At 37.7% G+C, this 16478-nt stretch overlaps 1 protein-coding gene across 2 annotated transcripts in view; it reads left to right on the top strand.

Moving 5' to 3' along the window:
* The window catches only part of PDS5A (PDS5 cohesin associated factor A), a 79902-nt gene extending 63799 nt beyond the window's left edge, over nucleotides 1-16103 (top strand). The window contains exons 27-34 of one of the 2 annotated variants that reach the window (XM_062642425.1): nucleotides 2015-2147; nucleotides 2787-2906; nucleotides 3734-3796; nucleotides 9037-9182; nucleotides 10431-10536; nucleotides 12745-13097; nucleotides 14171-14321; nucleotides 14901-16103. In XM_062642425.1, coding sequence (XP_062498409.1) covers nucleotides 2015-2147; nucleotides 2787-2906; nucleotides 3734-3796; nucleotides 9037-9182; nucleotides 10431-10536; nucleotides 12745-13097; nucleotides 14171-14321; nucleotides 14901-14936 — 1108 coding nt within the window. In that variant the 3' untranslated portion in view covers nucleotides 14937-16103. The remainder of the gene's footprint in view (nucleotides 1-2014; nucleotides 2148-2786; nucleotides 2907-3733; nucleotides 3797-9036; nucleotides 9183-10430; nucleotides 10537-12744; nucleotides 13098-14170; nucleotides 14322-14900) is intronic. The other variant, XM_062642426.1, reaches the window with a different exon arrangement.
* The last annotated feature ends 375 nt before the right edge of the window (nucleotides 16104-16478 follow it).

The raw sequence follows: 16478 nt of genomic DNA, 5'->3' as shown, positions 1-16478 counted from the left end.
TGTCCCAGGACCCTCTGTTCCTTCCAACATCTGGAAGCATCCTCCAGCATGTGCTCTCTCCAAAATACATTGAACAAATTCTGATTCACAGTTCTTGACTTAATACTTATCTGAGAAGTGCTTTCTGTAGTGCACTAGAAGTTTTTTTTGACCCCCTTTGTATAGCTTTTCTTTGTTGTCAGATTTCCTCCCTCATGTTTGTCACAGGCTGGCTAAACTAGCCAGAGAGGACTGCTCCAAACAAAGAAATACTCTGTACAGGAATTTTGGCAGCAATACTTCTCTAAGTAGTCTCCTGAGATAAATGCAAAACATTTTTCTCATGTAATGTAATACAGTTTCTTGCAAGAGTTCTGAGACTCATAGTGTTCACTTTAAAGTGTTAACATAGACACTTGCAAACTTGGAAAAGCAAACTTGGCAGTGTGTTTTGCAGTTGTCTCCCTAGTTTGTCTTGGTTTTACATGGCCTAAATTCAGTCACGTAAAGTAAATACATGCTTAGCAAGTTCCTTAGCTATAATCTGTGGTGCTTATCTTTAGGAAGTTTAAGATTGTTCTGCAGAGGTGTGTTTGAGGTTGTTTCTTAGGTTGAGACAATGTCTTTTTCTTCCAAATTCATATTCCAAAAATACTGAAATAGATACAGAGAATGAACTTCCTTCATGTGACTGTGTTTCTCTAGGTGCCTGTTTTTTCTATGTGAAATCCCACTGTTCTGGAAAGGTCTTGTTCGGGGTTGATAATGATTTGATTTGTTGACTTTGTGAGGAAGTTAAACTATTGAAGTTGATACATGTTAACTGGAATTACCAGAGTAAAATTTGTCCTCAGTAGTAATATTCGGTTTTGTAGGAGTGGGATCAGTATGGTATTGGTACTGTAATCATCCCATTTAAGTTCTTGAGAATAGTGAATAGATGGATGTAAAGGTATCCAAGAGATTTATTTACTAAAGCTTTTATAGCTCTTGATGCAAGTCAGAATATAGATGTCTTATTTTATTTCAACGCCAGATAAATGTTGAAGTGTTTTGACAGAGCACAACCCTCTTTTACTTTGAGATCTTGAGAGAAATGTTCCTTCATCTCTTGTGTTACAATCTTTAATTTGTATCAGTTAAGAGGATTGGGGCTTTTGTGGACAGGGAATTCTGATGTTCAGCCATCCTGTTTTTCTAGTTTTTATTAGCAGCTTTCTGCAAGATAATCTCTCTTCCAGAGCTTCAGAATTAAATTAGCTACTGGTGAAGCCTGCATTTCTCATACCCACCCATATGTCTTTCTCAACTAAGCACAATTTTACCATATTATGACTGTTGACCTTCTAGCCACGTGCAGCTGTAAATAGCAAATGATTGTGTGGATGAACCAGTTGTGCTTTATATCATAATTGAAAAATTCTTAAAGCAAACTTTTTAGTCAAAATATAATGGGTTCTCCCAATAAATAAATAAGATTTAAAGAAAGAAAATTAGAAAAGCTAATTCCATTACGTCTATCTGTAAGGATTTCTTTTCCTCCCATATGGACCATTAGCAAAAATCTGACCTGCTCAGTTTTGGATCTCCTCTCCTATTTGGATTCCTGTATTAAACCACATAGTCTATCAGCAGTATGACTTGTTTAAGCCTGTTTTGAGTATGGTTATGGTTCATTGTTGATAGGAACCCCAAGGTAGTGATTACAGAATTTCATCTGTATGATGGTAGCACCAAGATTCTTGCTTCATATTTGGAAGAGGAAAACCTTGTTTGGTTGGGCGGCATCTATAGATAAAATACGAAGCACACTAATTTGGCAGATTTATTCTGAAAAGAATAATTAAGACTCTGTGTGTTTAAAGTCTAGATTCTGTTTCCACCTTCAGATGATGTTACCTGTTTATATCTTCAAATTGATTGTGGTTTCTTAAGAAAAGCTAGTACAGCTGACAAATTTTTAAGACATTGTTATATTGGGGCGCTACAGTATAAAAGCTGGAATGTAATTGCTTGTGATTTTATGGCTTTTTAGGTGCCTGTGGTTTATGCTTGAAGTTTTAATGACAAAGAATGAGAACAATAGCCATGCCTTCATGAAAAAGATGGCAGAAAGCATCAAGCTTACCCGAGATGCTCAGTCTCCTGATGAGCCAAAGGCAAATGAAGTAAGAAAAGCAATTCAGATAAGTGTTGTGAAACCCTCAGCCCATCACCCAACACTTGATGAACAGGATTTGCAAGAAATCTGAAAGCACTAGTTCAGATATTTTTAGGATCTTTTAGAGAGAGTGTTAATTGCAAGCATTGTCTGTATGTTGCCAATCTTATTCTTTCAGAACCTTGCTGACCTTGTCTGGCACACAATACCTAATGAAGTTAATAAAATCTGTTAAATATTACTGTTTCTACCTGCCTGCCTGCCTTACTGTAACTCCTACTGCCTAGTTTCCCAACATAAATGTCTTTTGCGGTTTGGGGGAGGAAATGCTGCATTATACGGCTGCTGTTAAACCTCTTAGTTTCTAGCAGAGATTAGAAACCATTTATGGTGATTTGATTGAGCAAGCGATTCTATTTTACAGCATAGGCATTACTAGTTTTTTAAAAGTAAAGTCATATGAGAAACAGGGACTTCTGTATGTGGTTGAAAAGACAACAGTACGGTTAATGATGTAATTACAAAATATGTCCTTTGTGGTGGTTATTTCAACACAGATGAATTTTTTTGAAGAATTCTGTTTTATGTACCCTTTAAAACAGTAATTCCTAAAGCATGCTTGTCTTTTTTTTTTTTTTTTCTTCAGAAACTGTATACAGTGTGTGATGTAGCACTATGTGTCATCAACAGCAAAAGTGCTTTGTGCAATGCAGATTCACCGAAGGACCCTGTATTGCCAACCAAATTTTTTACGCAACCTGAGAAGGTATATTTGTTAATTTCCAAAGTAACAAGGGGAAATACTTTTTATTTTTATGTTTGAAAGCTGGTTATCTCCATAACTTAACATCATGAGTGGGAAAATGCATATATTTTATCCTCAGCCATTAATTTTTTTGAACATCAGTTGTAAGCTATGCTGTCTCTTTATTATGAACATATGCCAGAAATGTTTGTAGCCAGGTGAGAGCTATGAGAATGTATGTATAAGCTGACTGTATATCTGAATTGGAATGCAAAGCAGACAAAAAAGAAAAAGGGAATGTTTTTGTCTTACCAGTGGTATGTTTATATCTGTCAGTAGCGGTTTGGCTATTTTGCTTGCTGTACAATTTGGTCCTTTTGTTGTCTAGTAATAGTCTTAGTAAGTACAACTCAACTGTCAGCAATAGCAGTATGTGCTTTAAGAGGCATACTTCTAAAATGTGTAAGCAGAACCAAAGTAATTCCTTGGCCCAGACTTGATGTGTTGGCTATACTGAAGAATATAATTCACATTTTTCAGTGTCTTAGACTGTTAGGTAACAGCCTTTCCAGAGTTTGTTTAAAAAAAAAGTTTAGAATGAAAAAGGTTAATCCTGACTTCAGGTACGACATACTGACATTCAGTAACGCTTGCTACAAATCTCCAAAATACAGTTTTGACCTATCTTTAGTAGATTGATTCATTTGCAGCACGTTGCATGGCATGAAATGCATGTAGCACTTGATAGTAGCATCTAGTTTGAGAAGTCAGTCATGTATATATGAAAAAGCAACAGCAAGATTGAGAGATCAAAACACATGCTGATTTTTGTTTTATTTTCTATACAGGACTTTTGCAATGACAGGAATTACATTTCAGAAGAGACAAGGGTTCTTCTTTTGACAGGAAAGGTACTGTATTTTGACATGTTACATCCTTTGAATATCACTTGGGATTTATTTTAAGTGTTATGGACTGCTGTAGTTTAAAAATGGTGTTAAGGGTTTGAGTACAATAATTTTTTTTAATGGCATATTTAGCACCTTTACCATTATGCCAGGTGAGTAGACACCAGGATTGCTACCTGTGCACTGAGGCATAGATTCTTTCTTAACTATGTTTTTTACATAACCATAGGTTTTTCCATTATTCAGATAAGAGTGGCATAAAGCTATGATACAGATACTGAATTGTGACGCCATTAGCGTAGGAGGTCTGAAATTTTCAATCTCAGTATTTTTAATACAGCAGTTAATGCTGTTAAATTCAGCTGCAAATGTCTACACCTGTTTGCATGTCTTATTTTATTTCATAATTTGGCTGATAACTTTCACAGGGGAGAGAAATTACAAAGTCTTGGTGGGGGGAACAACAGGAAAAAATACCAAAAAAAACAGAACCTATTCTTACACCTTTTACCATGAGCTGCCCTTTCTTGGGATTCAGAAACTTTCTAGGTTTTCCTTTCCTATCTTCTGGTTAAATTACATCAGAATCCTTTTTAGTCTAGCCCAATAAATTACCTCTTGTTTTTTCTTGAGCTTAGTGAAAGAACGCTGGATAACGTGTAAAGTGTAAGAATCCTTAGAACAGTATAAATCATGGTTTTAATATAAATTTCATGTGCATTTATTAGTTTTCATGTCCTGTGTTTCATGAACTGTTACTGCATTGGTTCCTGAAGTCTTCAGTTAGAGCAAAACTATGTGGTAATTGTTCATTGTAAGAGTAGAGACAGATGATCACTGTACATAGCCATATCATTTGAAATTGCTTGTTCTCACACCAGTTTTTCATTTACACAAAAGGTTTCTGCTGTCAGAGCAGTTCATGTGAGTGAGGTTTGCTGGTGAGGTTTGCTCAGTGTCAGAATCCTGCCTTGCTTCATGTTCACCCTATGACACAAGCCTGTACACTACTCAGCTGGGTTGGAGTTACAAGTAGGAAGGGAGGAGGCAAGCAGAAAACAACCTTCCTTAGCAGCAGCTGCTACCAGGCTGGTGCTTTAAATATCTTCAGAAGAACGTATATATCTACTGCTGTAATTGTTTCACCTTTGGCAGTGTTCAAATGTAATGAACTAAGCATCTGAAGCAGGTTTAGTTGGCTGTGTAAACTTACCACATTTCTCATTTGATAAGGCATTCTGCAATGTAGGCGAAAGCTGTTTAATGTTCTGGTAAAACAAACATTTATTTAATGCCTAATAGAATACACAAGCATGTGCTTCTTTTTTTTCATACATCCATTACAGAAAATGGAGATGTGTAAGGATACCCCCACTGACTGAGACCAGTGGTCCTTTTTGGCCTGGTACTGTTTTTCCAGAGAGACCAATAGAACGTGATTAGGTGCAAGTCTGGTCACTTTCTGCAATACATTCTCCTTCTTACTCGCTCAGCATTCATAATTTTGATGATGGGATGCTAGCCTCTGCATCTGTGCATGTTGGTTTTGAGATTTGCTTATGGAGTTGTTACCAAAATTATCTGCTCTGATTTTAAACCTCTGGATGCTCTGACTTCAGAACCTCTTATGGCAGTAGGTGCCAGAAATTTGCAACATGGTTGCAAAATTCTGCACAACCTGGTTGTGCAGAGGCACTTCCTCTCGAACTTTTTTTTTCTCTCTTCTCTTAGCTGTGCAGAATGCTGCATGCTTTTATAAAGTACTTACAAAACCATAGAATCATTTAGGTTGGAAAAGACCCTTAAGATCGTGTCCAACGGTTAATGTCGTACTGTCAAGTCCACCACTAAACTATGTCCCTGTGCACCATATCTATAGGTCTTTTAAATATCTCCAGGGACAGTGACTCTACCACTTCCCTGAGCAGCCTGTTTCAACCCTCTTGGTGAAGAAATTATTTCTAATATCCAAACTAAACCTCCCCCCAACAACTTGAGGCCATTTCCTCTTGTCCTGTTACATGGGAGAAGAGACTGACACCCACATCACTACAACTTCTTTTTAGACAGTGATAAGGTCTCCCCTGAGCCTCCTTTTCTCCAATTTAAACAACCCCAGTTCCCTCTTACCCTGGTAAGAGTTGTGCTCCAGATCCTTCACCAGCTTCCTTGCCCTTCTTTGGACATGCAGTAAATTGAGTTATTCAGTAAATAGAACAAATAAAATACAAGAATAATATGTTTAAGTAGATGTTGTGCAGTATTAGTAGCATGATGTAGCTACTGAACATGTGCTCAGTAACAGGCTGTTTCTGCAGAGATCATAGCTTTTTCTTTTTACTAGCCAAATGTTTCCTATCATCTGTGGTATCTCTCTCCTGCCTGCTCCCTCATAACTTCCACACATAGGAATTATATTTTCTTGTGGGAATGTTAATAAATTAACTTAGTCTCTGAGGAAATGTAAAGTTACATGAAGAATGTGACATGCCAGTTATGAAAACTTTTTTGACTACTCTCCAGAGGCAGAATAAAAACTTCAGGCTGCCTAGCCAGCCTGACCAGGTTGATTGGTCAACAGACACCAGCCGTATCAAGATCTAAAATACCATCACTGTATCAGAGAACACAGGAGTAGATAGTGTTAAATATTTTTATGCTAGCTTTCTGTATAGTAAAAGTATACAAACTTCCTACTGTTGTAATGAACCTAATTCTGTATTACCTTTTGGAAAGCATTTCCCTGAGGTGCTTTGCTTTGCAAATACAAGGTGTTAGAATCACAGAATATCTCAAATTGGAAGGAACTCATAAGGGTCATCTAGTCTGACTCCCTGCTCTTCACATGACTGCCTACAGCTAGGCTGTATGACTTCGGAGTGCTATCCAGGTGCTCCTTGAAATCTGACAGACTTTGTGCATTACCACTTCCCTTCATTCTCGGTGAAGAACCTTTTCCTAATGTCCAGTCTGAACTTCCTCTGACACAGCTTCAGTCCATTTCCTTGTGTTCTGTTGCTGGTCACGGGAGAGGAGATAAGCACTTCCCCACTCCTGCCCTCCGTGAGGACGTTGTAGACTGTGATGAGGTCACCCCTTGGCCTCTTCTCCACTGACCAAACCAAGTGATCTCAGCCACTTCTCGAAAGTTTTGCCCTCAAGGCCTTTCACCATCTTGATTGCCATCCTCTGGACAAACTGTAATAGTTTAATGTCCTTCTTATACTGAAGTACCAAAAGCCGCACACAGTACTCAAGCTGGGGCTGCACCAGCGCAGTGTAGAGTGGGACAGTCACCTCCTTCAACCATGGATGAAGTGCATGGAACCTTGATGCAGCTCAGGACGTGGTTGGTCTTCCTGGCTGCCAAGGGCACACTGTTGACTCATGTTCAACTTGCCATCAACACAAACCCCCAGCTCTCTTTCTGCAAGGCTGCTCTCCAGCCTCTCATCCCTCCCATTTGTATGTATAACCAGCAGTACCCCATTCCAGGCATTTGCTTTTGTTAAATTTCATACTCTTGGTGATTGTTCAGCTCTCTAGTCTGTCCAGATCTCTCTGTAAGGCTTTTCTACCCTCAAGGGAGTCCACAGCTCCTAGTTTAGTATCATCAGCAAACTTAATGTACATGCAACTCCTGTGTCTAGATAATTTATAAAAACATTTAAGAGCTCTGGCCCTAAAATTGAGCCTTGGGGAACCACACTGGTGACTGCCACTGGCCTGATGTAACCCCATTTACTATGACTCTTTAAGCCTGACCCATCAGCCAGTTGCACACCTGACATATTAAATGGACTTACCTAGCTGTGTGCTGGACAGTTTATCCAGAAGGATTCTGTGAGACAGTATCAAAAGCTTTTCTAAAGTCCAAACCCACCACATGTACTGGCTTCCCTTGGTGACCTAGAAGGGTGACCTTATCATAAAAGGAAATTATGTTGGTTAAGCAGGATTTTCTCCTCATGAATCCGTGCTGGTTATGACCAGTGACTGTGTTGTCTCTCAAGTGTTTTTCACTAACTCCCAGAATAACCTTCTCCATAATTATACCGGCACTGAAGTGAGACTGATAAGCCTGTAATTACCAGCATCTTCCTTCTTACCCTTCTTGAAAACTGGGAAAGCATTTGTCAGCTTCCAGTTGACTGGGACCTCTCTGGTTTCCCAAGACCATTGAAAAATGATGGAGGGAGGTCCTGCACTAACAACAGCCAGCTTTTTTAGTACCCTGGGATGAATCCCATTGGGCCACATGCATTTATGTGCGTCCAGCTGAAGCAGCAAATCTCAATTTCAGGGTCTCCTGGAAGTTAATCATCCTCCCCAAGTCATGGTCATCTAATAAAGGACATTCCAGGGGCCATCACTGGTGTTGAAGACAGAGGCAAAGAAAGCATTAAACATCTTTGCTTTATCACCTCCTATTTGTGAGGTGACCAACCTTGTCAAGCAGCGTCCCAGAGTTCTTTCTGATAACTGGCTCCTTCAGCAGCCTGAAGTCTGCTCTAGCCATATCAAGGATCAAAGTTTTGGTGGCAGTTTTTCTCCTGTTGCCAATGATTTGAAACTCAGCTACTTTGTCATCACTTTAAGACAGCCACCAATCACCACTTTGCTCACAAGTCCCTCTCTGTTTACAAGCCACAGATCTAGGAAGGCCCCTTTCATAGTCGCCTCCTGTAGTACCTGCACAAAGGAGTTACCTTCAGTGTGCTTCAGGAATTTCCTGGATCTGTTTGACTCCACTGTATGATATTCACAGTTGATGTCTGGAAAGTTAAAATTGCCCATAAAGGCAAGGGCTGTTGATCTAGATTTATCCTTTATTTCCTTGTAGAACAAGTTATCAGTGGTGTCATCCTGCCTGGATGGGTTGTAGTAGATTCTCTCAACATCATCTGCTTTATTTGCTTCCCCATTCGTCCTTAGCCAGAGGCTCTCAGCCATGTTGAGACTAGTATTACCTAATATTCTGGCTTTTGTTGAGACTTCTCCAGCTGCTGTCCCTTCATGAGAAAGAGCAAGGCAATTCAGGAAGTGCTGTTAAATTATAAGAAATAAAAGTAGGACGGACTGTTTTTTAAAGTAAAGATGAGGTCTGTACCTCTGAGCTGGTGGCATTGGGATTGAGACTGTTAATTCAGAAAAAAGTACCTTAAAATACTCAAGTAAATATTTTAAAAATTAAGTATCTATGTGAAGTTGCTATTTCTTAATATTTAAACATATTCTTCCAGCCAAAACCAACTGGTGTATTAGGTACAGTAAACAAACCATTGTCTGCAACTGGAAGAAGGCCATACATCAGAACTACAGGATCAGAGACTGGAAGCAATATCAGCGTAAACTCTGAGCTGAGCTCTTCTGCAGGAAACAGATCAAGGTAAAGGGGTTTGAAATTTCTTTCAGTAACTCTCTACTTCATCTTCTACAGTGTGCTTGCATGTTTTAAGACAGGAGATGATTCAGTTTGTGCCAGTGTGTTTGAAGAGCACTTCTATTTTGTTCAATTTTAAGAAATATAATAGTAGTCTGTAGGCAAAATTTCCATCTCTGCTTTTTGTTTTGGGATTTTGGGTTGGGTTTTTTTGTTGTTTTTTTCTTTTTTTCAGCAGACAAAAATTTAGCCCAGTTTTTAGGTGTAATTACATGTAATAGAACATAAGATAATGTAAGAGATGCTATACTGCTACAGTCTGAAATGGTGGTGGTTAATATTCATATTTTTGTGTCAGAACTGAAGAGACCAGCCATACAGTTTTTGCAGCCCACACATCTTTTTTTTAATGTATAAATTAGCATTAATCCTGATTGGTAACAACAGACATTTTTGATGTAGCCTAAATGTTTAAGATTAAGAACAATTAAAAAGAACTTGCTGAAGAGGACCAGGATCTCAGTGGAAAGATGCAACATATCACTGTAATATTCGGTCTTTCTTCTACTAAGTGTTATTTTATGTGAATCCAGTGGTTTTAAATTTGTCATAAATCTGGAGAAACAGTTTACACTTTCAGGTTTTAAGATGGATTAATTTGGTTTTGAATTGGTTAACTGGCTAAGAGTTAAAGAAAGTAGACAAAGTCAACTCTAGTTGCTGCATTTCATAAGGCCAAAAAGAAGTATAACTGAGTTCAGAATTTGTTCTGTAAGAGTGCATGATATGTGCTGTAATAATTGTATATTTTTAAACTATATTTGTTTTAAAACTATTGTATGTTTGTGTAAATTAACTTGAAGTTGGTGGTGAATTGCTGGTCTTTATTTTGCTTCACTACTTTTGCCAGTATTGGCTTTTTCTATCTGGCAAAAGAACACAGCCTTATGTAGAGCACTGGTCTTAAGTTTGCAAAAAGCATTATAAAGCATTGTGTCGGTGATAAGGGATATGGTTCGGTAGCTAATCCCTTCTAGATCTTTCCTGGTTCTCAGAAAGAAAATCTGTGTGTGATCTTGGGCAAATTCATTTCTTTTTTTTTTTTTTTTTTAATTAATTTAGCCTGTCTGCATTAATTTAGCCTGTCTGCATTATTTTTTTTTTAATTTTTTTATTATTATTTTTAACTAATAGCAAACGTCTTTTCTCTTTTGTTCTGTGTATTTTATTTTTTTCCTTCAATTATGCTACCAGGGAACAAAGTTCGGATATATCAGAAACTGGGGTCAGTGAAAATGATGAAAATCCTGTGAGGATTATTTCAGTCACACCAGCAAAGACGGAACCTGTGAAAAACAAGGTATGTCTGGGTATTTTTATGAACTGTACCTGTATAATAAGCTTGGCACTGGGGGTCTATTTAGTACATCTCACTGCAGTTTTAACTTATAAAACATACAATTGCATGAAGTTTAACAAAGGTAAATGTGAAGTCCCTGTGCCTGCGCACAGCAGTACAGCAGTACAATTCAGGCAGCAGTACAACATTCTGGGATCTGCATGTCTGGGGGGTAACTTGCCTAAGAAGAGCTTGAGGGACCATCCCAGTAGACAACCAATGGAGCATGAGTTGACGGTGTGCCTTAGCAGCACTGAAGGCAAGCTGGGTCCTGGGCTGCATCAGCAAGAGTATAGCCAGCAGATTGAGGGATGTCTTTATTCCATCCTATTTGGCATTCACTAGGCTACAGGTGGAATACTGTGTCCAGAATACTGTGTCCTTGCCAGTTCAGCACATACTGAAAAACTGGAGAGAGCTTAACAGAGAAAGGCTTGGAGGAGTTGCTATATGAAGAAAGGTTGAAAGTGTTGGATTTTTTCAGCCTAGAGTAGAAAATCCTTGAGGGGATTTAATCAATCTTTCAATATCTAAAAGATAAATGGAGAAGATGGAGGCACTTTCTTCTCAAGGCTGCATGGTGACAGGACAAAAGGCTACAGGCAGAAGTTGCTTCAGAGGAAATTGTGAGGAAAATTAATCACTGGAATAGGTTGCCCAGAAAAGTGGTGGGATGTTGCTGTTCATGGCTTGGCTTGTCAAGGGCTCTTGATAACCCTGCTTTCAACAAGAAGCCTTAACCAGAGGATATCCAGAGGTCACTTCCAACCTAGATGGTTCTGTGAGTCTAAAATCAAAACAGACATTTTGTAATAATGTAAGAACACATAGATGGTTCATGCTGCATGCACTTTAAGTCATATTCCTACTCAGTCTTTATTAGATGAAATCAGAGTAATAAGCAGGTGATTTGGGTTTGTATCATCATTTAGAAAAGTCAGGGGTTTTATTAATCTTTTAAAATAACATCCACATAATGCTCACACCTCTGAGCTAATGAAGAAAAAGTCTCAGATTTCAACATATGGTTCCTTTTTTGGTTCTTTCCCCAAAATAGAGTTCTTCTGAAAAGTTAGAGAAGTTAGGTAAAGCCTTTATGAAATCAGTCTTCAAAAATGCTTTCTGCCTCCTTGAAACTTGGCTTTGGTTGAAATTATCGAAGAGTGGTTGTCTGTAAAGTTTTTGGGAATAGCAGTTGTAAATGTCTGCCATGAAGCTGCTGGAACGCTAATAACGAATAGATACTGCCTGACTTATTTAAACATTTAAGAAATACTGGTGGAATGTTCAGCACAGAAGGTCTGTGGTTCAGATGCAGCACTTACATTAGTGAGTGGCCTCAGCTAGTTTGTTTGAAACTGCAGAGTCATCCCAGCCATACTTCTTCAGTGCCCTTTTCTCTGCCCCTCCTCCTAACTGTTCTGGAAGCCAACGTTCAAATGAAGGTCTAGCATCCAGCGGCTTCCTTTTTGTTTCTCTGTGAATACTTTTCTGTGTAGAGACCTACATTGCCACCACCCTTTCTGTTTCTCATACGCAGACACTGCTTCATGAAATTTTATCAGTTCTATTACCTTGTTCGGTATATTGAGGAAAACATGCATGTAGGCTGTACCTATTCAGACATGACAAAGAAATGGCAAAGACAGCCAAGTTTAATTTGAGACTAGGTCTTGCTCCCTTTGTTATTTGCAAACCTTGGTGGTTTTTTTTTGCTTTACTGGCATTTAGGGCTTTAATAATCTGCATTTTACTGAAGGTTGGTCTCAGACTTTGCATGTATTGAAGTAAATATCATTTGCTGTACCAGCATCATTATTCTTGCTCCTCAGTTCTCTCCTGTCAGTTGGGAAAGAGGCAGTAAAAGGAACTTGTCCAGAACCCTCATGGGAGGATCTGAGGTTATTAATCTTGCTGTAATCTCACTTTCAAGCAGCAAAAAGATACGTTGGGAACAGATATTAACGTTACACACAGTGGAAAAAGCCTTTTTGCAAGGTTAATGCCTGAAATCCCATTTAGTGAAAGTAGGCCTAAGATGATGTGATGTGTTTTTTGTAAGAACACTTATTGTTTTATAAACTTGTGTTTCTGCTGGAGGGAGCTAACAGTTGCAGTTCACCTTTGGGAATCTTTTTTTTCTTCACATTCATGATTTTTACTTTATAGGAGATTAATTCTGATCAGGCTACACAAGGAAACAGCACTGAACGTGGGAAAAAACGAACAGCAACAGCATCTGGAACTGAAAATATTCATCAAAAACCAGAAGAAAAAAATGTAGATGAAACAGGACCATCACTTGCAGCAAAAACCAGGAGAGGGCGTCCACCCAAACCTGAACCTCAGGGCACCACTGCAAAAAATGAGGAAACAAACAAACCACCTGTCCGAGGAAGGAAAAGGGCAGCAGTCAGTCAAGAAAGTCCAGGGAGTTTAGAGGCAGGTAATGCCAAAGCACCAAAACAGCAAGACACAGCAAAAAAGCCAGCAGCAGCACAGAGACAAATTGATCTACAAAGGTAAAAATAAACAAATTATAAAACACATGGGTGGGGTGGGCTTTTCTTGTCCCAAGATATACCTTGAATGTCCAATTATAACAGATCCAGCATAGTTAAAGGGCGCAATTAAAACATGATGATTTTATGAACACTGTGGTGCAACATACATTATGTTGCGTTCTGGTTTTTAAAGGTACCAGGCAACTAGAATTGGAAAAACTGAGTTTGTTTGGTCAGGACAGGGTAAACTAACCTGTTTTCACCAAATTTTACTTCTTTGTTTGTTACTTCATGGTTCCCCTTACTAGTCTTGCTTTGTAAAAGGACTAAGAATTGAGGGTATTTCAGTGTGTTCATTAATGCCAGGTACACAGGAATTTAGGTGCTCTGTTCTGCTTCAGTTCATTGATAAAAGGCTTGAAAACTGTCTTTAGTAAACACAACAAATTGTGATTCTGACTAATTCTTTTATGATATTTTGGGTCTGTGCTTGTTTAATATTAACAGTATTTCCATATATATATATTTTAAGTAAATCAAAAGCAGAATTTGGTACTGTGTAAACTATAAAACAGCTCTTGGATGATGATTTGTTTTTCTGTACTTCAGTGTTTAAGCGTGTTGATTTGATTTCCAATATAAACAAACCACAAATGCACATAAACACTGAGAAATTTGTTTAGCTGATACAATAAGAATGTTAATGCAAAATTGTCCAAAGTTGTGATGCAGTAAGAGATCAGCAAACCAGTATGCTGGAAGAAATCACGAATGAATCTAAAGGAAGAAAGAATCATTGGAGTGTTTTCTTTCTAGAGATCTTGTAAATTAAAGAGAATCTTGCAGAGAAACTCAATCAAAAATAATTACCTTTTCCTCTCACAGCAAGGTTCATACACTAGTAAATTGTTCAGTCATTCAAGAGAGTAGTATCTGTGTACTCCCTTGCAATGCTTGTTTTATATGTCAGGTTTGTTAAGTCTTCACTATCCATAGCCTGTAATAAGCCATCTGTATCAGAGAACTTCTTTAAATGTGTAATACCTCAGTGTTCTTGGAAAAAATATCAAAACATTGTTAACGTTTTTCAGAAGCCAGGTGCTTGGAAGTGATGGAGATTCACTGTTGGAGATAGACTCAAGTCCCGAATGTTCCCAAAATGCAATGGATCTTTTTAAGGCCTGTGGGAGCAGCCAGGAAGATACTGAGGATACAGAGATAGCAGAGGGAGGCTTCCTTAAGGTGTAGCAGGCATCTTATACAGGACAATTCCGTGTTTTTTTTAATTGTAGCTTATACAGTAAGGTATCAAACCAAATCTGTCTGTCTGCTAGGAAAACATGTGAAAATAGTGTGTCTGATAGATTTTATTACTGCTTTTAAGTAGATGCACAACTTACTGTAAATATTTGAAAAACATCTGAAGTAATGCTTGTTCTTAAGAAAGGCTATTTTTACAAACCTGAGTAATTAAATACAGTTAATTCTAACAAGTTATCATTCTTATTCTCCGATTCCAGTGAAAGCTATGGATAATTTATGTTTCTGTTTATGCTGAAAAAACATGACTCGGTTATGGAATAATTATTATTCAACTTGCATATTTTCAAGTTTCTCAGGAAGTTGTGCTATAAAATAAGGAAGTGAAGTTCTATTCAATTAACTGTAATTGCTGAGAAGGTGAAAGATGGAGTTGGAAAAAGTCACATTATAAAGAGTGTAAAAGCTAAAATGTAAACAATATAGGTAGGGTTTTGCTGCAGAATTGTAATTTGCATGTCCTTAAAATTAACTTTTATTTTCTCTTCTCCCCTAAAAAAGGTAAAAAGAAAACTTGCTCGAAAAGGGAGGAAATGAAGGCCAAATAAAGGCATGCTCCAAGCTTCTGCAAAAACTAGGATTCAGAAATTTCCTGTACAGGAACTGAAATTACTTCAAAACACACAGCTTTCAGCTCTGAAACCAGAAGGAAAACTATGCTTCCCTTTCACATGAAATTAATCCTTCTCAATGGAAATGTAAAGCAGAAACTCTTGAGAAAGAGGCTAAAAGCATCTGTACTTATTTCCCCAGAGACTTTTTTTATGAAAAGTCAATAATTAAGCAAATTGCTTAACACTTGGTTCCAGTTGCTGCATTCTGGAGTTAAAAAGTGTATTTACACCATTAATTTTCATGCTGCATTTTTTTTTTTTTAAAGGAAGTCAGAGGAGGTCCTTACACTGACGTTGAAAATTCATGATTCTAGAGCCAGGTATTCCCATGTTTCACAGCAAAAGTCTACTGAATGGATTTGAAACAAGACTAGAGGAAAAAGAAATCACAAAAAGTTTTTTTGCTTTACTTTTGGAGACTGTTTTATGTATAATTCTTTCTGCCTGCCTACTTTTCTGCAAGAATAGGATGTACAGATTTCAGTTCCCTGCTATGAAAAGTCATGTGGTGGCAATTTTATAAATGTTGCTTTCTGATTTTTATCAGAGTGGGAAAGTAATCACTTAAAATTATTATAAATTCGCAAGTAGACATTTCATTTTTTAATTTCCCTCCATTTTAGTTTAATATAATTTGCAATAAATGTACATATTGATGTTTGTTTTATAAAAACATATATCACTTTTAAGTGTTTTTACTCCTACGGTTCTGTTGGAATATTCTAAATTTTAAAGGAGTAAAGGCAGTCCAGCATTTGATTTTATAATGTTTGTCACCAGATTTTTATTATTGATGTAAAGAAAACAAAAAAAAAATCAATTTTTAAAAATAGTTGGACTTTGGCAGCTTTGTAAGGAAAGTTGGAAATGTTTAGGATTGCTCTCAATTTTAAGCATTGTGCTGATTGGAAGTAAGTCTGTTTTGCATTTTGTCTTCCTGTCCAGGCTCATTTTTTTAATGTTTATTTTAGAAGATTGTTGCATCAATATTATGTTTCCTGGCATTGTTCAGCATAGATACAGTGTACACTTTTATGTACACATGATCATATTTAAGTTTGTTGCATAAAATAAACGCTTCTAGGTGTCATGTGGCAGTCTTTTAATTCCTTTATCTTTTTTTTTTTTTTTTTCAGAAAAAGATACTTGCTGTATCTGTGCGTGGTCTTGGATGTTCCTAGAAATACTGAATTGAGCAGAGACGTTGTAATGTGGACGGTTACTAGTTGAAAAGGGGGTTTAGGTGAAGTTACACTGGGTTTATCTTGTAAAGTTTTATGGGCAGAAGGGGGCTGGTCTGCAGAGTGACAGTGAGCAGTTCTTTTGGCTTCCCCTGCCTCCACATTTTTCCTCTGCAGATTGGTTTGAAATCTCTTGATTCGTTGTGGAAGAGCTAGATACTGCTGACATTAGTTAGGATTACTTGCTCTTCTAAAATGGGTAGGGTGTGGTTCTGTGCTTAAGC

Source organism: Pezoporus occidentalis, unplaced genomic scaffold (genome assembly GCF_034315485.1).
Source record: "Pezoporus occidentalis ecotype Australia unplaced genomic scaffold, CSIRO_AGI_Poc_V1 ctg71, whole genome shotgun sequence".
Lineage (NCBI taxonomy): Eukaryota > Metazoa > Chordata > Aves > Psittaciformes > Psittacidae > Pezoporus > Pezoporus occidentalis.
This window is presented reverse-complemented; position numbering and strand designations above follow the sequence as displayed.